At 41.3% G+C, this 20,697-nt stretch overlaps 1 protein-coding gene across 4 annotated transcripts in view; it reads left to right on the forward strand.

The window, feature by feature from the left end:
• Positions 1–20,697, forward strand: part of adgrg6 (adhesion G protein-coupled receptor G6) — a 96,576-nt gene that overhangs the window by 37,587 nt on the left and 38,292 nt on the right. For 2 of the 4 annotated variants that reach the window (XM_074685387.1, XM_074685388.1), the window contains one exon: positions 7,770–7,835. In XM_074685387.1, coding sequence (XP_074541488.1) covers positions 7,770–7,835 — 66 coding nt within the window. Of the gene's footprint in view, positions 1–7,769; positions 7,836–13,571; positions 13,641–14,246; positions 14,361–15,210; positions 15,304–15,454; positions 15,533–16,363; positions 16,442–20,697 lie in introns of all 4 variants that reach the window. The other 2 variants (XM_074685384.1, XM_074685386.1) reach the window with 2 other exon arrangements.

The following is a 20,697-nucleotide window of genomic DNA, read 5'->3' on the forward strand; positions in this document are numbered from 1 at the left end:
AGAAATGGTTCAGTCCATCAACATCATTAGTTGATGTTATTGATTCTTTACATTACGCTGATTTGACAGATTTTACGCTAACTATTCACCCCAGCTATCTTAATTTAGCAGATAGATACACTGCTCTAACACACAAGATTCCTATTTAATACATTTAATGTGTTATATAATGTAATAAATCAATAAAAACATAGAAACATAGCGCTAGCTTGATGCTTACATTTATGGGATATTGTATTTATATGCTAGCAGCTAGCGTACACCAATATAACTTTGGTTTTAAGAAGAATTTCAACTTTTATAAAAAAAAAACTTGTCACTCTTACTCTCCGTAAACAATACTAAAAAATCCAAATGTCAAAATACCAACAGGCAAATGTTTTTCTAAGAGAAAGATAGAAAAAAAGGCTTATGCCTGACTTCAGCATGACTACGGCAAGCTTAAAGTTCCTAGCAACCCAAAGCATTGCTATAACTACTTTGAGACACTAGATGGCCTACTTCTGTCTATAACAAAACAGTAGGTCACTGTCATTTGATGTGTGGTGTTTACTCATTTTTATTTGTTTATATACAGAGTGACACAGATCCAGTGACCAATTTCATTTTCATTCACTTATAAACCCAATGAAATGTTGTTGAAGTTCATCAGTGAAGTAAACATTTTCAGAAAAAAAATGTGTCTAATAATAATTTACTCAGTTTTGACCACAAGAGTATGATTCACATTTTTGCCAGAATTGTGCAGCCCTAGCTTCCACCACTTTTACCCAAAACAAAGCTGATCTAGTTTAGTCATTAGTCGAGTTTAGTCACCTCGGACCAAGTGTTTTATCTTGAAGCTTTGCAAACTGGATCCAGGCGGAATGTGCTAAATTTATCCTCTTTCTATGTTTTGGGAACTGAAATTTATGTTGCAAAACCAAAACATGGCATCTTTGACAGCCTTAATGACCGGGTACTCAGCTTTTTTAGTCTTTAGTCTGTCCCTCTGGTGCCCCCCTAGAATCCTTACATGATTTACAGCCATTAATTTTTTTTTTTTTTTTCTCTGACTGGTGTTTAACATCCAGCATTGGTAATTTTCATCCATGTTTACAACATGGGAAAGCAGAATAACCTATCTTTCAGGTTGAAATTGGCAGAATAAAAGATATTTAGCAGACTAAATCAGGTGACGAAAGGTTACATCATGATGTGCTTAAAGTTGGTGATAAAACTTTGGAAACAAAATAAAGAATAAATTCAACTGTAAATTTAAAGATTTGATTTTAATCTCCAGGATGTGTTTAAAATGATTCTTCGTCCTCTGACCCTCCTCATCCTCGGCTCCCCAGGTCTTCACAGCTTGTGGTTTTATAATTAGACATAAATAAAGATGAGTTGAACCTAATTGATCCCTGAAGAGGAGTCTGGGTGATCACATCAGCAGGATGCACTCATTAGAAAACAAAAGCTAAGGTATTAAATCATTACCACAGATGTCTAAAGTGAAGCAGGATTTTCTGTGCTGAACTGTCACTAAGAGAGTCAGAGCCCTCCCTGTGGGGCCTGAGTCTGAGTGAAATGTCATGTTTGAGTCCTTGGAGAGCTCAGAACACTCAGGTTTATGGGACGGATAAGATCTGAGGGCTGCAGTGTTTGGACAGGAAACTTTACAGCCTCAGACTCAACAAACTGACTTTTTTCCTGCTTCAATAATGGAAGTTTTACTGCAGGCCTCCTTTTATTCCTGCCTCTCAGAGCTTCCAGGTTTCCTCTCTGTGTTTAGCATGATACAGACATGTTTTTTCTCTGTCGAGTAAGCTGAATAGTAAGATTATACAGTGTAGAAAACAAAAGGAGCTAACACAAAAGACAAAATAAACAGTTTAACTCAAAATTCTGCTACAACAATCCAAACTTTGAGACCTAATCTGCTTTCAGATCCAGCTGAAAACCCCCAACGTTGCTGTCGGTTCCCTTCAATACAGTATTTATGCATCCATTATCTTTTTGTTTCTTGCCTACCAATTGGGTCAGGTCACTTTTCAACCAGATCAAACTCGATTAAGATATTAGTGTGCAAGGAAACCTTCTTTGTTCAATAATAGAGGATTTTTTTTATTTAATTTTATGGCTGAAGAGGAGACAGAAGAGATTTTTTTTCAACAGCGTTTCTGCATAGTCACTTAAGAAGTCCATAGGTTAGAAGGCCCTTTAGTCAGAAGGCTTGTTGCCCAGGAGGCTCATTAGTCAGAGTGCCCTTTATTTAGAAAATTAGTGTGGATATAACAATATCCACTAGATCCAAACTAATTCCCTGACTAATGGGCCTTCTGAGAATAGGATAGATCCCAAAGTGAAAATCCAGGCCATAAAAAGATGCAATTTCATAAACTTGGTGTGTTATACAAACATCATAAAAACAACCAACTAAAGGCTGCAACAGAAGAAGAAAAAGACTTTATGTGTGAAGGCTTCTTCTCACTTCATTTAGGCAACAAACAGAAAAACTGATTGAAGATTCTCTGTAATGAAGGCCATCCATGTTCCATTCCATTAATCGAGCTGTTAATTTACTCTCTGGCATATTTTTTGTTTTGATTTGTTTATGAGGCGGACGCGAGGCACCAGATGTGGCAGAAATAATCCTAAAATATCTGTTTTTGAATTGATGAAAAATCTTATTATATTAGCTGGAGCTTGACAAAAAACTTTGCTCAAGCTTTTTGATTCATGGTGTTTTAAGGATATGAAGCATTGAAAGAAACTTCCAGAAATAATATCACAGTAAACAGATGAACAAACTTTGTTTGGATAAAGAAAGAAACTCTTAAAAGTTTTTCTCACAAAAACAAGTCTCAGGTCAGAAATGTTGCAGTAAAAGCTGAATTAATTTGTGTTTTTAGCAGAATCAGAGAAAACAGTTGAAGGGTTACATAATTCTATTAATTCTGATGTTTTGCTGAATTATGAAACCTTTTTGGCGGATGTTGTAAATATTCAAGGATTAGAAAATGAATGTCATTCCTCTCCAGCACCCATTAAAACTGTTGGGCTCATTGCTGATGCAGAGGTCAGAAGGTTAAACATCGTCCTGATGAATCAAGGTTTGGGTCCCAGCTCAAAGTCTTAATGATTTTTTCATTAATGGATTTTCCATCCATAAGAGAACATCAGGCTGAATGTTTTCCTCCTCTTCCTCTTCCCAGCACTGCAGCCTCCAAGTCTGTCACATTTCCTCCAAGAACATTTCACACTTCTGATTTTCTCCCCGCAGAGCAGCCGGCTCCATTTGTTTACCCTGAAAAACGTTGATTTGTCTTTACGAGCCCCGCGACTGAAGCACTCTGAAGCATCAGAGGCTCCTTTAATGTTCCTCTCTGCTAATGTATGTAATGAGAGAGAGGGGGAGAGGTGTCGTCAGGCGCCTGCAGAGCTCTGTGAGTGAGTGTGTGTGTGAGTGTGTGTTTTATAAATGTGTGTTCAGGCTTCATTAAGGTAAACTGTGTACTCTCAGTCTTTACATGTCAGCCTGTCTTTCATGTGTTATGGGGGCCGGAGGGAACATGGGCACTTAAAGAGCTTGTGACGGAGCCTCTCAGTCTGTGTCTGTATCCTGTCTTCTCCAATAACTCTGTGTTTGCTTCATTAGTTCTCATTTTGGGCATCATTTATTTATTTTGTAGTGTAAAAATGAGCTCTCTGGCTTCTTTGAGGAGGACTCTGGAAGAGTTCTTTTGATAAGGTCTTATCTTTGATTCATGAGAGAGCAAATTTGTTTTTGTTTTCTGGAACTGAACTGTTGGGTTGTCATTGAGTTGCAATGGATTTCCAGGAGGTATTGACAGTGATTTGGTTGAAGACAGGTCTGGATGTATAAAATCCTTTGCACACCAAAGGCAATCCTTGTCTTTATAGTTTTTTATGTCTTTTGTCATAAAGAACAGGGTGCTGGGACGCGAACACAATCACTGTTGAATATTTTGATATGTGACTTGTCAACAACAAGGGTTTTGATTGGTCGGATGCGTACTCGTAGCAAGCAAAACTTTGGAAAAATCAACTGCAGTCTGGAAAAATAAAAGTTCCATTTTTGCTCAGCGAAAAGACATTGCTGGTATATAACCTTGCGCTGAAAAACAGTCGGTTTGAAAAACAATAACAATGTGCGAAATATTTGCACTAAAAATAAGCGTCTGGTGTGCAAAGGTCTTAAGACTTTGACCATGACAGACATTTTTCACCTGTTATAGGGGTTATGCACAAGCTTCCTTTGCTTTGAGAACAGATGAACTCTAGGTAAAGAAACCCACCGCATCAACGCCTCTACATTTAACTTTAAGAGCCTGGACGTCTCTGGGCTTAATCAAGTAGGAACCTTGCATCACTGGTGATTTGTTAAAGTGTCTGTGAGGATTGCCGGATAAAGACTCCATTTCCCATGAGCAATAGCACTCATTGTTGAGGGGACATAGCTCTTGCCAAGATGTGGGTTTGTTTTAAAAAGCTGAGAAATCCTTTTTAAAGTCCCTATGAGGACTTTCTAAGCAATCTTGAAGAAGTCTTACTTCTAAACTTTGCCAGATTACAAAAATTAAATTGCCTACCCCAAAACTGTTTATTTCTACATGTGATTTCTAAGTTTCCCTGTCAGGGTTGACCATTCTCAGAAGGCCTGTTAGTCCAAAAATCAGAAGACCCAATAGTTAGAAAATTAGTTTAGATTTAGTTGATATTTTTCATTCTCATTACATCTTTGATTTATGATCCATGTTTCAAATAAGGTTGAAGCTTTGAGTATCTGTTGCCATTATTCTAGTTTTTCCTGCTTTAATAAGATGACGGTATTCTTTGATCATTTATATTATCTCCAGAGCCATCTTAACATCACAGGCCTCTGGGCAAATCTGTACGTTTGGGCTCCTGACAACCACAAATAAATAAAAATAAACTTTTTTTCGTTCAACTTCTGAACAAACTATTTGCCCAAAACCAGCAGTAGCAGCAAATGGAAAAGCAGATTAAAGTGTGTTCTGCTCAGAAAGCCAAACAGACGAATGTCCGTTAATATCACGGCTGTGAAGCACATTCATAAAACTCAATCAGAGCCAAATATAACAGCTCCTCCGGCTGTTTAATAAGCAGTTGTTCCAGTATTGACAGCGAATAATCCTCCGCCTGCTGTTCCACAAATTATAGATCATCAGCTGCTGTCAGCGCGCTGACATCCCGAACAGAGAATCTCAGGCTGGAAAATTATGTGTTGCCTTTAATTTCACCTTTTAGCTTGAGCTCCTCTTCATGAAATTTCGACAGGCTCAATTCATTCTAATTTTTTTCCAAGAACACAATGGAGAAAAGATTTAAGTGTGTGCAGATAATATACACATCCTCTCAGTATAAGGAATACATTTTAGTTCACCACCTGCTGCTGAATGATTAGACTAACTTGGAGCTCATTATGAGTGACTGTTATTTTATCTGACTCCAACCTGACCATCACACCCTGCTGTTTAAGAGCATAAAGAAGCATTCACTGTACCCGATCACAGTATGCTGCAAAGAAGAAGATAACAGCAGACAGGAGCAGGACAGAGAGGGCCAGAAAAATAAGAAGAGAAAGAAGAGAGGGAAAGGCAACAGAGGAGGAAAAAAAAAAGATGAAGAGGATGAAGACATAGCCATGAAACATTTAACACAGCAAAGATTCAGGAAAATGTCAGTTTTAATCAGGGAGCTGATGCAAATATGTGACCTTAGGGCTCTGGTCAGAAGGCCTGTTAGTCAGAAAGACTGTTATTTCAAAGGCCTGGTAATAAGAAAATAAGAAGCGCCCTTGGTTGGAAGGACTGTTTGTGAGAAGGCTTGTTAGTCAGAAGGGTTATGAGTCAAAAGGCCTGTGAGTCAGAAGGCCCAAGAAGGCCCCATTGTCAAAAGGCCTGTTAGTCAGAAGCCCTGCTGATCAGAAAATCAGAAGTTGTTGTAGTTGGAATGCCCTTTAGTTGGACGGCTTGTTAGTCAAAAAATGAAGGCCCTTTAGTCAGAAGGCCTTTTAGTCAGAGGATCCATGAGTCAGAAATCCCTCAAGAGGGAAGGCCCTCTAGTCATCAGGCCCCAAAGTCAGAAGGCCTATTAGCCAGAAACCTATATTAGTTGGAAGGCCCATTAGTCAGAAGGCTTGTTGGTCAGGAAATTAAAAGGTTTGTTAGTCAGGAAACCAGATGACCTGTCAGTCAGAAAATGCTTGTGCTTTTCAGAGACTTGCAAGCATAATGGTTCTGATTGGTGGAGCAGCTTTTCTCAGCCATCATTAAGATGACCCCCAGCTGTGATGGACTTGGTTTTGTACCTAATAAACAATAGTTTTCTTTGAGCTTGATAGTGTGAATGTGTCTCTGTCATCTCCTGGTGTTTCAGTTTAAAAAGTGACCCTGTAAACAGGAGACCTTCAGCTGAACATGTCAGTGGATATCATATGAATATCAAAAGTCTTTGATGGTTATCTTACAGCCCTCTACTGGTCTGTTGGTGTTGTGTTGTTACCTGTGGTTTCTGAAAAAAAGTGAATTTCCCTTCGGGTATCAATCAAGTATTCCTGATTTCTGATTTTTTTTTCTCCAGTCGTTGTCCTGTTCTTGTATAATCTTCCAGAGGCTTCAGCTCCTAAATATGAAAATAAAGGCAATAATTTGCCACATTATCAACAGGCAGAGGTGAAATGTGCTGGACTCCTTTGCTGACTGATTGATGTCTGTGATCAGGTTACTTTTGGTTTTGAGGGTTGCCACTCTGGTGTGCACTTGTTTGCCTGCAGAAAGTAAATCCAACTAGGTGAAATACAACAGTTTTAGGGATCCCCAGCCTCAAATACTCACTGAGTTACATCACCTGTCTTACAGCGCAATGTAATTCATGCCAGACATGAGAATAAAAAAGAAATTAGGGCTTCACAGGGTAGAGAAAAGACGAGTCAGCAAGGAGTGGGCTGTTTTTGGAGCTGAGAGAGGAGGACAAAAGGAAGGAGAGGTGGATTATGACAGAGCAAAAACCTCACCTCTTTTGATCCTCACACTGCGCTTAATTACCAAATTCCTGCTGTTTCACTCAGCTGATCAGTGCGACGATTTGCTGACATTCTCTTGAACACATTCCTTCTGTTAAAGTGTGTCTGTGTGTGTGTCCGTGTGTGTCCGTGTGTGAACAAAGTCTCTGCTTTCACTGCCCTGCCTGTTCTCCCACTCTCTCTAAAGGCCTGTGAATATTCAGTGTGTGTGGGCCGGAGCCGGGCGCAGGATCACATTTCCAACGGCCAAAGTACTCGAGGAGCGCTCGTTTTTGGCCGCTGTAGGCGCACAGTTGGTCAGACAGACTGTCCCTGAAATAAAACATCAGGAATCTGATCCTAGAGAGGAGCCAAGCTGAGTCCCAGCTCAGCCCACAGAGTGTTATTGATGTGAAATCTGCGTGCTCTATAGAACACAACGTGTGAGAAAGTTTCCGCTAAATGTTCATTCAAATTTGGAGGAGGTACCCCGACTTTATTGCAATGCATGCTGGGGCAGGGACACATCCCTAAACCTGCAAAGGATCTTAGATATAGATAAAGGATGGACTCAACCAGGTAGACGCTAACCGACTGACTTGAACTTGGTGTGACTTTTCCTTGAATTAAAATCATTGTAATGAAATAAATTCACGAGTTTTCATAGCTTAATGTCTCCTCTCATAATCACCATTTTAATGGATTAATATCTCTGTTTTAATCTTCCCTCCCATCCCTGAAGGTGTCTCCCCGCCCACCAACACACCCCTTCCCACCAGCTGTGACTCTCCTGGACTGGGCTGCCCAGGTAGGAAAATTTAACACACCTCCATTACTAACACTCCTCTTAGGCTATGCTTCAGACAGATCCTACATTTCTGAAAAAAAAAATGTTTGTAAATATTAATCTGTTCTCACACAAGTTGATATTTTAACACAGGGGTGTATGGGGATTGACTCGCTTTTGGAGACAGCCTCTGGTGGACACTCAGAGAACTGCAGCTTTTGAGATTTTTACCTTGTTTCTTGATTATTAAACCAACATGCTCCTGATTTTAAAAAAAATCCCACGTTTCCACTTGGAATTCTACATATATCTCTTGATAATACAACTTTTAACAACAAAAGGCAAGAAACTGGCTTTAACTTCAGAATGCTGAGCTTAGCCTGAGAATTCTAACTCTAATCTCAGAAACCCAACTTGAACCTCAAAGTCCTGGCTTTGATCCAAGAAGTCCTCATTTTGGACTTAAATCTGAGAAATCTAACTCTTCGTTTAGATCTCTTTCGTTAATCTCATTATTTTGTCTGTTATCTCAGATATCTGACCTTAGCAACAAAATTCGGACCTTTTTTCCCAAGATTCACAACTTTAATTCCAGAAGACCAACTTTTATCTTAGAGTGCTGACTTTTATGTTGGAGTTCTCACATTAGTCTCAGAATACCAACTTTAATTGTAGATTTCAGACCCTTGAACAAAAATTTTGTCTGTCACCTCAAAAAAAAAAATCTTTTCCTCTGCATGTACTCTAAGCAATCAGGAAAAAAAGGTGCTTTAATCTCAGAATTCTGACCTTTATCTTGGGATTCTGGCTGTAACCCCAGAGTCCTGAATTTAGTCTCAGAATCCAAGCTTCTATTTAAGAAACCAAACTTTAAAGTTATTTTTCAGGCCTAGACCGCCAGGCCATCTGTACCCCAGATCCCAAATTTAACCTCAAAGTTATGCCTTTAAACCCAGAATTTAGTTTCAGAGTTTGACTGTGCTTAATGAATCTGACTTTACATCAAATATCTCAAATTAGTCTTTTCATCTTCAAATTCTGACTCCAATCTTAGACTTTTTTTTTTTTTTTAAAAACACCTCTTATCTCAGATTCATTTCACTAATCTCATAATTCTGACTTTATTCTCAGTTTGCCCACTTGACCTTATTAAATCAACTATAGTCTTAGAATTCTGACCTTTATCTCTGAACTGCAGCTGTAAACTTAAAGTTCTAACTTTAACTCCAGGATTACATCATTTCTATCAGCTATCCAGCTTTAATCCTCGAGACCTGAATTTAATCTCAGAGTTCTGACCTTTATCTCAAAATCTGACTGTTGTGATTTAAGAATCCTCCTTTTCTAGAGCTGCTTAGTCTTACTATTCCAGAATTTATCTTCAAAGTCAAACAACCTGACTTTAAGCTTAGGATTTTGACTTTCCTTCTGGTAATATCCTTATATTCTGACTTTAAAGTCCTGTTCTGTAATCTTTGAGTCTGTGGTGTTTAATTGCTCCTGTCTGCTATATCTAACTCTGAGTCCTCTAAAGACAGGGAATGATCACAGCTTTAATTCTTAAAGACAGCCTCTGATTCAATAACTGTTCACTTTCAGCAGAGATGATGCAGTTAGTGCGTAAAGCTCCCCGTCCTTTGAACAGAATGAAGACTGTTTGATGTCAGAGCCTCCTTTTAAACTTTCGCTGCTCGAACAAATCTCCAGCCCACAGAGATGTTAGGACGTCTTTTGATCTCTGAATCGATACCAACAGGGGATTGTGAATTGGCGGGAACTCATCCCGACAGTTTCTCTTCTTACATTCATGCTTCATTTGTCTGCAAACAGTCCGAGAGACTCAGGACTGGATCCTCTAACTTTAGTACCTGGGATGACCTGGTGGAAATCAAACTCAACCTCAGCTGCTCTGGTTCCATTTGTCCTCCGTTCACCTTCACGGGACGGTGGTTTCTGCTGTCAGCCTGCTCCATGCGCCTTGTTATGAAGACCTAACACCTCCTCAACTTCCTAAACCACTGGAGTATCCTAGAATCCTTCGAATGATACTTTTGGATATCTTGTTGAAAAGAAACTCTTCTCACACCTGAACCAGACTCAGGTTTGGGACTCCCCAAAGCCCTGAAGGGGATCTGGCTTTTGAGCTTTTCCAGAAACTTGTCAGAATGAGTGAAAGAAGTTTCAGTCTGACAGAAAGAGGAGACAGGGATGTTTGGATGCCGAAAAACAAATGTACAAATGTGACAGAGAATGTGCAAGAAGACAGAATGAAAAGAGTGTTGAGAGAAGACTGATGGTGCTGGAGGAAAGACGACTAAACTGTGATCAGGGAAGTGTTTCCTGTTGCCCATGAAAACAGACTTAATTGCTATTCTTCAGTGCGAGGATAAGTGGAACTTCGTTGGTTTATTTGGAATATAACATGGATTGATCCGTACCCAAGTGTCTTTTCTGCCCGAGTGTTGAGTAAAGTGTTACAGACTTTGAAAAGACGTCAAGAAGAGACTTAATTAAGCGTGAATTTCCATCCCCCGCTGTCATGTGAACATTAGGAGATGGAAACTAATTTTTTCGATTATTCCAACACCACATGAATGCAGGGCTGCTCTCCAAGTGGTGCCATTAAACCGCTGCAGAGGAGCGCACAAACATTTCCAAAGTTTCCTGTCGGATTCCTTACAAATGGCTCTAAAAACGACACTTTTAGAGAGGAATGAGAGATGTTTTCTGGAAGTCTTTCGTGTGGTGGGTTTCTTTTTTTAAACAAAAGGACTGAAAGTTTGTGTTGGGCCCTTCGGATTTATGGTGCGGGCTCTTTAAGGAAATGTTGCTGGCTTTAGATGAAAACAGAAGAGAAGTCAAACAAGGACAAGAATCTTGATCAGAAGAGGAAATTATCAAAAAGAAAACAGATGTTGAAATCTGGTGTTCTCACTTGACCATTCTGTTCAACTTGACAGTCTATAATTTAAAGAAAGAGCGTTGTAGATGGAGTTTAATAAGCACGTACTCTGTGGAAAAGAATCACCTCTTGTTTGGCCTGTTGGTGATATTTCCCTCTAAAGGAAACTCTCCTGAGTGTCGTAAAGCTGCACAGAAAAATCCATTAAAACTCCAAATCTCTCAATCACAGCCTACAGAAGTTTGACTCCAGCAAATCAGCAGCTCTCCAGGAAGTCATGTGATCTCACGCTAACTTGTTGAATTTCAGAACAGAAGCTGGAAACCAGCTGACCGAACAACGTGACCTAACCCTGCTCTCTAAATGTCAGTTCTCAAACAGTTGTGTGATACGGAGGCCTCAGAGGGACATTTCCCTCAGGGTCAGACTTGAGCCAATTACTCCAGCTTCTGCTCCAGAATATGAATGACTACGGCAGCCCAGGCAGGTCAACAGACCATGAGAGAGCACAAAGGGTCGTACGTTAAATTGTTAAAGCAGATCCAGCACGTCCAGGGTGTGAGGTCAGACAGGAAGCTGCATCTCTGAAGATGACAGGAAGTTGGCGTCCTGCTCTTTTTAATTGCCTGGTCAGGTCTCAGGATGAATGAATCGTTGGTGAAGGTGTGCTTCAGCTAATGACATCAAACTGGATTATTTCAGGAACATGCACATTGAAAATAACAAGTGGCTTAACTCAAACAGCACCAAAATCTGATGAAATCTGGAATTTCTCTGCTGCTTTCAGCCTTTGTTGGATGTTTCTATGGTAGAGTCGGTATACTTCATGGCTGACACTTAGGAATTATTGGGACTACTTAGCCTACAGTGATATTGTTTGTTACGTTTTTTTTCTTTCATGCGTGGAGGGATATTTCCTTCTCATCCACCTCTTCCAAAATGTAACTATGCATTGAAACGACATGGACCACAAGTCCCGTGTTTGGTCCACTGAGCAGGGTTATGTATTTTCAACACTTGTGGAACTGCATCCAATATGGCATACATTCCAATTCCTCCAGCCTCTTTTCCCTTTTGGTAGTCGCTGTGTGATTAACATCAACTTTTATGAGCTTCAATTTTATATATATGTACAAAACCACGGTAGAAAAGAAGAAAATGATGCAGGACTGAGGGACATGGCCACATTTACCCCGTTTCCATGGTCAGGTTTAGATCAATACAGTTTGGTACTGGTCGTATCGGCAAAGCCTGACCCTGTTTGCATTGCTCCTCCATGCTCTTCTTAGTAGGCAGTGTGTTGGCCAGATGCAAATGACTGCGACGGCATAGCAGCATGACACAGTGTATCCCACTCATTAACCCACCCAAGAAGGAAAACGTAACACAGTTTTATTTTGACCGCAGTTTGACGCTGTTTCGTGATGCCATTTTCCAAACAAAAAAAAATGTATCTTCATGAAGTTGACTGGAAAGCTGAATGTGGCAGGGTGTGTTGTTCTTTATTACCACTGTTGCATGGAAAATGATTATTCTTTACACCAATCAACAGACTGCAGTGTTTTTAACACAATGTTCTGGGGATGGATTGGTACGTCTTGCTCCCCAACAGAGGGGTATCAAAAAGTGGGACAGTAAAACCATGTTTCCACTAAGCAGTCCGGTCATTTCCACAGCAAACTGTGCCCTCTTGTGCTAGGCGGCATGTAAGCCAGATGCCGAAAGCTGCAGCTGTTAAATAATAGCGTGAAGCCATAGCAGCGTGACACAGTTTACCCTGCTAATAAATCAAACAAAGAAGAAAAAACGCGACACAGTAAACAAAGAGCATAGATGGAAGACATGCAGCATTTCGTTCTCTTTGTGATTGGCACGTAGCTCTTTGATACAAAGTGCAATCAAGCTTTGTTTTAGGGAAGTCTGTGTGCCACCAGGACAAATACAGCCGCTGTCGGGGTAAGTGACGATTCTTTCAACCAATCAACGGTCTGCAGTGTTGTAGCTCCACCTTCCGAGAGCGGATCGGTTCAGTCTGGCACCCCTATGGAACAGTCCCAAAAAGTGGGAAGGCTCGTCTCAGTTATTTGGGGATCTGTCTCGGGATAAGTCAGTGGAAATGCTACAATATGTGCGCCGTACCGAGACAAACCGAACCAGTCTCCTTGGTGGAAACGCGGCTTATGGGTCAGTGATTTGAAGTCCTCTCCCAGTTTCAGTCAAAAGAAATGCCACAAAAAATTGTGCCACACCAAGACAAATCAAACTGAGCTACTGGGTGGAAACTGGGCTATTGACTCAGAAGTTCATGGTGGCTATGATGGTGTCAGCCACTGTGGCATACCGACAGCATACAGATGACACCGAAATTTAAACCAGACTTTAGAATCAGTCATTGTTTGAGTTGCTTTTTTTTCACTTTGAAGCCTGTAGACCCAAACAGACGATTTGTGCTGCAGAGTGAAGTAGGACAAGCATGAATGAGTTGCATCTGCAAATAGTCCAAAACCCAACATACTCTCTGATGTAGAAAATTCTGAGTAGAGTGCACAATCAGACCCAGGCTGACTGGAATCTGTTTTTTCTAGTAAAATTGCCAGCAATACATACAGTCCCACTTTGGTAATAAACTGAAATATCCCTTTAAGTAGAGTTACTGCCATGAATGCTGTTGAGTTACCTACTTATTTTTATTCTGTCTACTAATGATACACAGAGGTTTCTTTCCCTTTATCCCTTGCGTTCTTATTAATGATGAATTATGGCAACTGAAAAACATCACTGCTCCAACCATTCATCATCTCCTGCATCTTTTCTCTCCCTCCCTTTCATCCCGAACCCTTTGTCATTACCGCCAGCTTCCTCTCCCGCCACTTCATCCACTGACTCCACTAACACCATCCATGCTACTAATGCCAACACCCACGGTAAGCAACCCTTATCCTCGCTGTGACTCCTTGTGCCTCTTTCTGTCACTCTTTTCAGCCTTTTTGTCCTAAAATAAGTAAAGAAATCATGTTAAAAGTTTTAGGGACAGTCCCCCTGGGAAGTCGTGCCATGCGTGACCTTTTAAGGACCTGTGAAAAATTGCTTGGGGCTGTTTAACTTCTCTGAGGTGCAGGAACCTCCATAATTCATTTGCTTACTTTATTATTCATTATCTACTTGAGAGGAGACTCAGCTAATTTTGCTCTGATGAATGGGTCGGGATAAACATGTTCCACTCAGTTGTCGTGAAACTGGATAAATATTATCTATGAATTCATTAAAGAACGAGTCCTTCCAATCATTTCATTAGTTAATTAACCTTCATGTCAGACTTGTCCATCACAAGAGCTTGTAACGGGAGATAAATGCTTCTGAGGCTTTATGAGAATGAGCCTTTGTTCTTTGTTGAGTCTTACGAGGATTTTTCTTCCAAAGAATAGGGATTGTTCGCCCTGAAAGGAGGTTAGAGTGTACCCATTTTCACAGTTTTTTTCCCATTTGTGCTCCATCTTGTCCTGCTGTATCGTTTGATTTGTCATCTCCAGTTCTTCCTCCCATCACTACATCCACCATTCCCACAACTAGCATGCCACTAACCCCAACCCCAACGACTACAGCAACCACCACCTCCCCCAAGAGCACAACCAGCTCTTCTTCTGGTAAGGTTTTTTTGCTTCGCTGCTTTGTTGTTTGCCACCAGCATCTATGGACTTGTTGTGAGGTCAAGACCGGTTTATCAATCTCAAGATAAAGTGTAAAAAATACCAGAATTTTTTTTTTTTTTTTTTTACACAAAGATGATCAAAAAATGTTAGTTCACATTTACTTTCACTACTGTGGTCTCTGTTTTGAATTAGCTTGTTAGAAATATATACAAATCTTAAAGAATACAGTTGTTGCTACAGAAAGTCATCAACTGTTGAAGCTGTATTAACTCTTGTTAGGCAGATTTTTTGGTCTTATTGGTAATGCACTTGTAAGTCAGCTGGCTTATCAACTGTCAGTTGACGAATGAGTACCACTTCCCATCAGCCATCTAGCAACTTAAGAAAGGTCACAGCTACGAATTTGTATTGGTTGACTGCTGACAGAATCCAGCTTTAGATTTTAGTGGATTGCCAATGGTAGCTGAAATGTTGGCTAACGATACGGCTGAATCAGAATGCTTTCCTTAACTAAAATCTGGTCCCATGCCTATGAATTAAGAATAATAATACAGAATCTTTTAAGATCAGCATAAGGTAACCACATCAGCTTTTATTGACTGTCAACCTTAACATAACTGAAACAGGTAAAGTTGTACATTAAAACGAACTCACACTTTGACTCAAAGATGCTTCTGGCAAACCATGCTTATGAACCAAAGTTCAAACAGTCTTCCTTTGACCATTTTAACTTCTGAAGAAAGAAAGACTTTTGAGATTGGCTCTGTGACAAACTGGCTGTTCCCATTAATGCAGAGTGTTTAAGCTGTATGTTGATGACATGCTGACTAACTGTGCTGATCAGTTTTGCCTGCCACTACCATCACCGTCACCACCAGTGCTGCTACAACTACATCTTCTGCCACTAACAACACTTCAGCCAGCAGCACACCTCATGGTAAGGTAGTCAACCGTACCTTGATGTTATCTCTAATCTGAAGTGTCCTGTTCATATCAGATTAATGAGTTTGCTTGGTTGGTGGATACTGTAGCTGTAGCGTGTGTCTAATAAGCTAACTGGTACTCTTTGACTGATTATTCCCCCTCAGCCCAGCCGACAACCATCAGCACAACAACTGTTTCATCTGCAATCACTAACCTTCCAGCTACTAACCCTACAACACCTGGTAAGCGCCCCATTTCAACAGAGAAGCCTCAGTTTGAACCTCAAATTGTTGTTATTATAAGTGTACAAACTGTGGTAGGGCAGAACCAAACAGGATACATGATATGATACTGCAAATGCATACATTTTATACAGACAAGATGTTATGTCTTGCGTTGAGTCATTACTGTTGATTGACAAAGAAAGAGACTAATAAAGTCAACTGAAAAGATTAAGGTCTGTATGCACGTCCAGCCATTAGTGATGAAAAAGGCCTGTTTGGATTAGCAGTTTGCATGAGCCAGGTTAACACCCCAAAGGAGCATTACATTGGTGGTGCTATTGGTGGGAATATTCTATCAAGCTCTTTTAAAGATGGTGGACATTGTGCTTGTGCGTCATTGTTTGAGAGAAAATATGTAAAGAGAACAGCTATCCAGGGATCTTTAGAAAGTATGGCGTGTCAAGAAATTGAATTGTTTAGATAGGGGTTTTCCAGGAAGTTCCCAAGACGTTCTTCACTTGCCTCGCTCCTGGTGCAATTAAGTAATTGGAAAATTTTTGACAGTCACGTGACTGATGCTACAGGAAAATAGGTCATTCCATAACATAAATCATGACTATTGGTCCCTTTTGAGTGGGGCCTGTATGACTGGATGTACATACAGACACAGGTTTTTGTTAATATGTTATGAAAGACTAGAAAAGTGATTACACGTATAAGTCACAGAAAATATTACTAGCAGATAGAATCACCTGGAAAAAGATAATATATTAGTGAGAGATGTGATGGATCTGATTTTAAAGTGCTTTCATCTCCTCTTCTGTCTTATTCTGTCTCAAACACTTCCAGGAACAACTTCTGTGCTGCTGTTAATAACTACTAACCAAGCAACCACTAACATAGCAGTAGCTGCTGCTTCCTCAGGGGGTAAGAAACATGATTGGATGAGCAGTTTGGTGTCTAAGGTTTTTGCTTTCGTTTCTGTCTGCTGTTGTTTCCTCATTGAGGGGATCAATTTCATTCTTCTCAGGCATTATTTGACTTTCAAATTTATGCTTTTTCTCACTAGTGGTGGTTTTTGAACCACAAAATTTAAATCAAGTTATGCTTTGACAAATCATCCTTTGTCCTATTTTATTCATAAGCTTTTGTGATGTCTGTGATTTCTTAAAACTGGCTTTAAGTTCTCAGTTTAGCGAGAAATTCAACTCAAAAGCTCATCTGCTCTACTTCATTTCTTTCTTTCTTAATTGAGTAGTTACTTCTCCTATATTTGTGTTTTTTCTCTCCCTAGGAATGAAAATAAATTTATATGTAATCATGGAATCATTATTTACTTGGAGAAAATTTGGGGTTGTTGATCTGTAGAAAAGCATCTCTTGCTTCTAACCTACATAAAATAAATTACTGCTTTCGTTTTTATCATTTTTATTGCTTCAACTTGTGATCTATGACATGTTTTTTTTATCAAAGTAACATCTGGTTCAATGACAGCAAAGGAGTCAACAAAGAAATCTCCAACCAAAGCTTCTTCCAGAGCTGCTCCCGCCACTGGTCTTACTCTCCAGAAGCGTGAACCTTGTTCTTCCCAGTCCAGGCATCACTCCAGGAAGCTGAGGTGTCGTAGGTCCCTTGCATCAGGTCCTCCAATCAAATCCCCAAGACTTCCAGATCCAGCACCACAACCTAGACTGTTGCCTCAAGCCCAAAGTCGGCCAGAGCCTTCCAAACTTAGACCTCCAGCCTTCTTTTACAGGCTGCCAAATCATCGCAGCACAAAGACGTCCCTTGGGTACATCTCCACCCCTCTGATCAGGAAGGGTAGGATGAGGATGACGACTTCAAGGCGTCCAGCTGCAATAAGTGCAACAACTAGACCTTTTGTTTACATCACAAAACCAACTGTACACACAACTCAACCTAAATCCACAACGGCTGGCTACACAAACCCACCAGATTCAAGAAGTTCAACACAACCAAACTTCTTACACCAGTTAAACTCCAACAAAGACTTTCCTACGCCAACACAAAACTTAGAACTCTCTCTTGTGTCAGGGGTTTCACGTTTGACACATCAACGTAGAGATGAGACAGATACATCTCCATCATCTGTGTTGTCTCCATCCCCAGGACTGAGCAATAGGAAGAAAAAACCTGTCAGACCACATTTCCTGCAGAGAGTAGGAGGAATGGGAAACCAAACGTCTGTCATCGGGAACTCTTCAGAGTCTCTTGAAGGACTGAGTGATGAGTACTCGTCAGGGTACGAGCCATTTATGTTTGAGTTAACAGAGGAGAACGGCTCTTTTAGCCTTTATGAGTTTGATGCTGCTCTCTCATTGGACAGAGAATCAGGCTCTAACGATGCTTTTCCTGCCTCTGAGGGAGAGGACGAAAAGATTGTACCATTACGTTTGCACAATAACTCTATGGATAATTTAGAAAAGGGCAGCAACCTCTCTCTGACACACTTGGAAGATAGATTGATTCCTGAAACTTTTGCTTCCCGCAACAAGTCTCAAACGACCGTTTCTCAGACTCAAACCCACCACAGGACTCCAAATAATACCACCTCAAGTGGGCTAGAGCAAGAGGAAATTTCCCACACACAAGCTCTCCCTCCAAAAATGGAAACCTGGACGTCCCAGCCAAAAGCATCTCTGTTTTTATCCTCTCCTTCATCCCTTTACTTTGTACAGCCAACACCTTCCCTGCCTGTAGTACAGCTAAGCTCCCCAGCTGTCTCAGCTGAGACTTTCCCTGAACAGGCTCTTTCTTCTTCCTTAACACAGAAGAAAAATGTCTTTTCACCATTTACAAACCTCCTGCTTGATATTCGCCTGTCTTCCTCCTCTTCCCACCCACCGCTTATCCCCTTATTTCCTTCTTTTCCCACTCTGCCAGCATCTTCTTCCTCTTCCCACTCTCATCCTATCTTTCTATCAGCCTCATCGTCTCTTTCCTTGCTCACTTTGTCCTCTATCCCTCCCCAGCAGGGCAAACACAGGCAAGACAGCATTACCAAATCTGCTCACACTCACGAGTCAGATAAAGCTAGCAGGAGCTCCCAGCCTTTTGTTCTGACATCTCTGCCCCCATCCTTAAACCTTCAGAAGGACTTTGAGGTGTCAAGAATTGATGGATCAGCCTCGTTGTCACATCCTGTCTCTCACGGTGCACTGATGCCTTCTGCTGAACCTGAATCCTACTCTGAGACTCAGCTTCCTAATTTTGGACACTCTGTGTCTCCACTTGAGACTTTTTTAGACTTCTCATTTAGCCGAATCGAGCCAACTCCCTCTGGATCGTTCACACCAGATTTACCGCCTCAAACAGAGACAGATCCGTCTCAGTTGAGGTTGCATGACCTCGAGTTGGGTTCATCCGTGGTTTTGTGGTTGTCCTCTCATCCAGGCGCTCCATCAGTTAGTCAGTTCTTGGTTAACTCTGACCAGAGAGATTTAGGAAACACCGATAGTCTGCCAGATGACTCTGAAACTGGCTTTACATCTCTGGTAGCAGCAGCTGGCAACCGGGCCTCTGACGCCTTCTTGCAGCATTTTCACTCTGTGTCTCCATCTGCATCTTCAGATCCCCTCCTGTCAACGCAAAGCCCTCTTTCCCATCAACCTGACAACATCCTGCGAGTTTCCAGAGTTTCCGAGCTAGGCGATGAAACTGCAGTGCTTTCTTCCTCATCCTCCCCTAATCCTTTAGCCGAGCACGCTCTTCTCTCAGCTGAGACATCTTTATCAATTCCACAAGATAGACATAATTCCAGCCTGACCTTTAATGAGGATCCACGGAGACTTCAGGAAACAATCACTCATTTGCATAGCAGTAAGCAACTAGGTTCAAACAGCCCCAATGGTACCCACGGTAACTGGAGGGACTTGGAGGGACTCGGTGCATTTAATCACCCAGCTTCACCTTCCTCAAATAACTCCCTAGCAATCCACAGTGGGCTTGACAAGCATGGCCTCACAACCCCACTTCACATGCCTGTCCTGACACAAATTAGTATGGCACACTCACAGCATCTACTTTCAGATGCAAGGAGTGACTCAAACAAGAGTGAGAGGCCACTTTCACCGTCATTTTCTCTTGCAACAGCTCTCACACCATCTTTTCCCTCTCTCAATCTCTCTCCCATCCCTCCCCTCATGACTGTCTCCTCTGTTCCCCTCTCATCCTTCACTCTCCCATCTCTCCGCCCAAGCTGGGTGCCATTGCCAGCACCGTCTGCCAACATGGAAGAGGTAGAAATTGGCGCCTTGTCGTCCATTTGGCCGACTGCTGGATTCCACCATCCCACAGCAACCCAAACCCCAACGGACAACCATTTACAAACCTTCCAAAGATCTTCCACAACCCAGCAGTCCATCAAAGTCAGCCAGGCAAACAGCAAACTGAAACCAGACCACTCAAACGAGTCTGAAGAGGAGATTATGTCAAGGCTGGCAAACAACTCCCAAACAACCAATACGTCCAAGTTTGAAGATTCTCTGGCTTCATCACCTGGAGCCTCTAAAAGCATCCCAGCTGATCAGACAAAGTCCCATCTCTCAGTTTTATTTGACCCTGCAGACGTTGTTCCAAAAATACTCACCGCAGATGAGCAAAGCTTTGTTGAAGTGAACCCAACTGATGATAAAACTCAGTTTATAACTGTTCAAGTCCAAACAGTCGGTGCAGAAGAAGTCCTAAACTCTGAGTCATTTCCCACCTTTCCAACTTTGAAACCCAGCTCTGCAGTTTCTGTACACACCACTGCTGCCCCAGTTCTTTCAAACCCCCTGCACACTTCTGGCCCCAATACTCTGTCTTCAACACCAGCTACCAGACCCCCCATTGACTCCTCTATCCATACCCCTATTCGAGGTTTCATTTCTGGGCATGAGGGGGGTGACAGCCACTCTGCAGGCTCAAATCATACCTCCATGTCACATGCAGGCACAGTTTGGATGCCTGGAGACTCAGCTTCAGTGAAAAACAGCACAAAGGATGGAAACAGGACAACTCTGATAGCAAATGGGAGTTTTGACGGATCGAATGGGAGCAAAGACGCACAAGATCTCAGCGTGGATGCAGGCAATTTAACCCATTCAGACCCTGCTTTGTATTCAAATCCAAGTGTGTCAAATCACAGTATGAACCAGGGCTCAGTATTCACAAATGCAGCC

Source organism: Halichoeres trimaculatus, unplaced genomic scaffold (genome assembly GCF_033239565.1).
Source record: "Halichoeres trimaculatus isolate MK-OKI-2021-1 unplaced genomic scaffold, fHalTri1.1 fHalTri1_scaffold_13, whole genome shotgun sequence".
Lineage (NCBI taxonomy): Eukaryota > Metazoa > Chordata > Actinopteri > Labriformes > Labridae > Halichoeres > Halichoeres trimaculatus.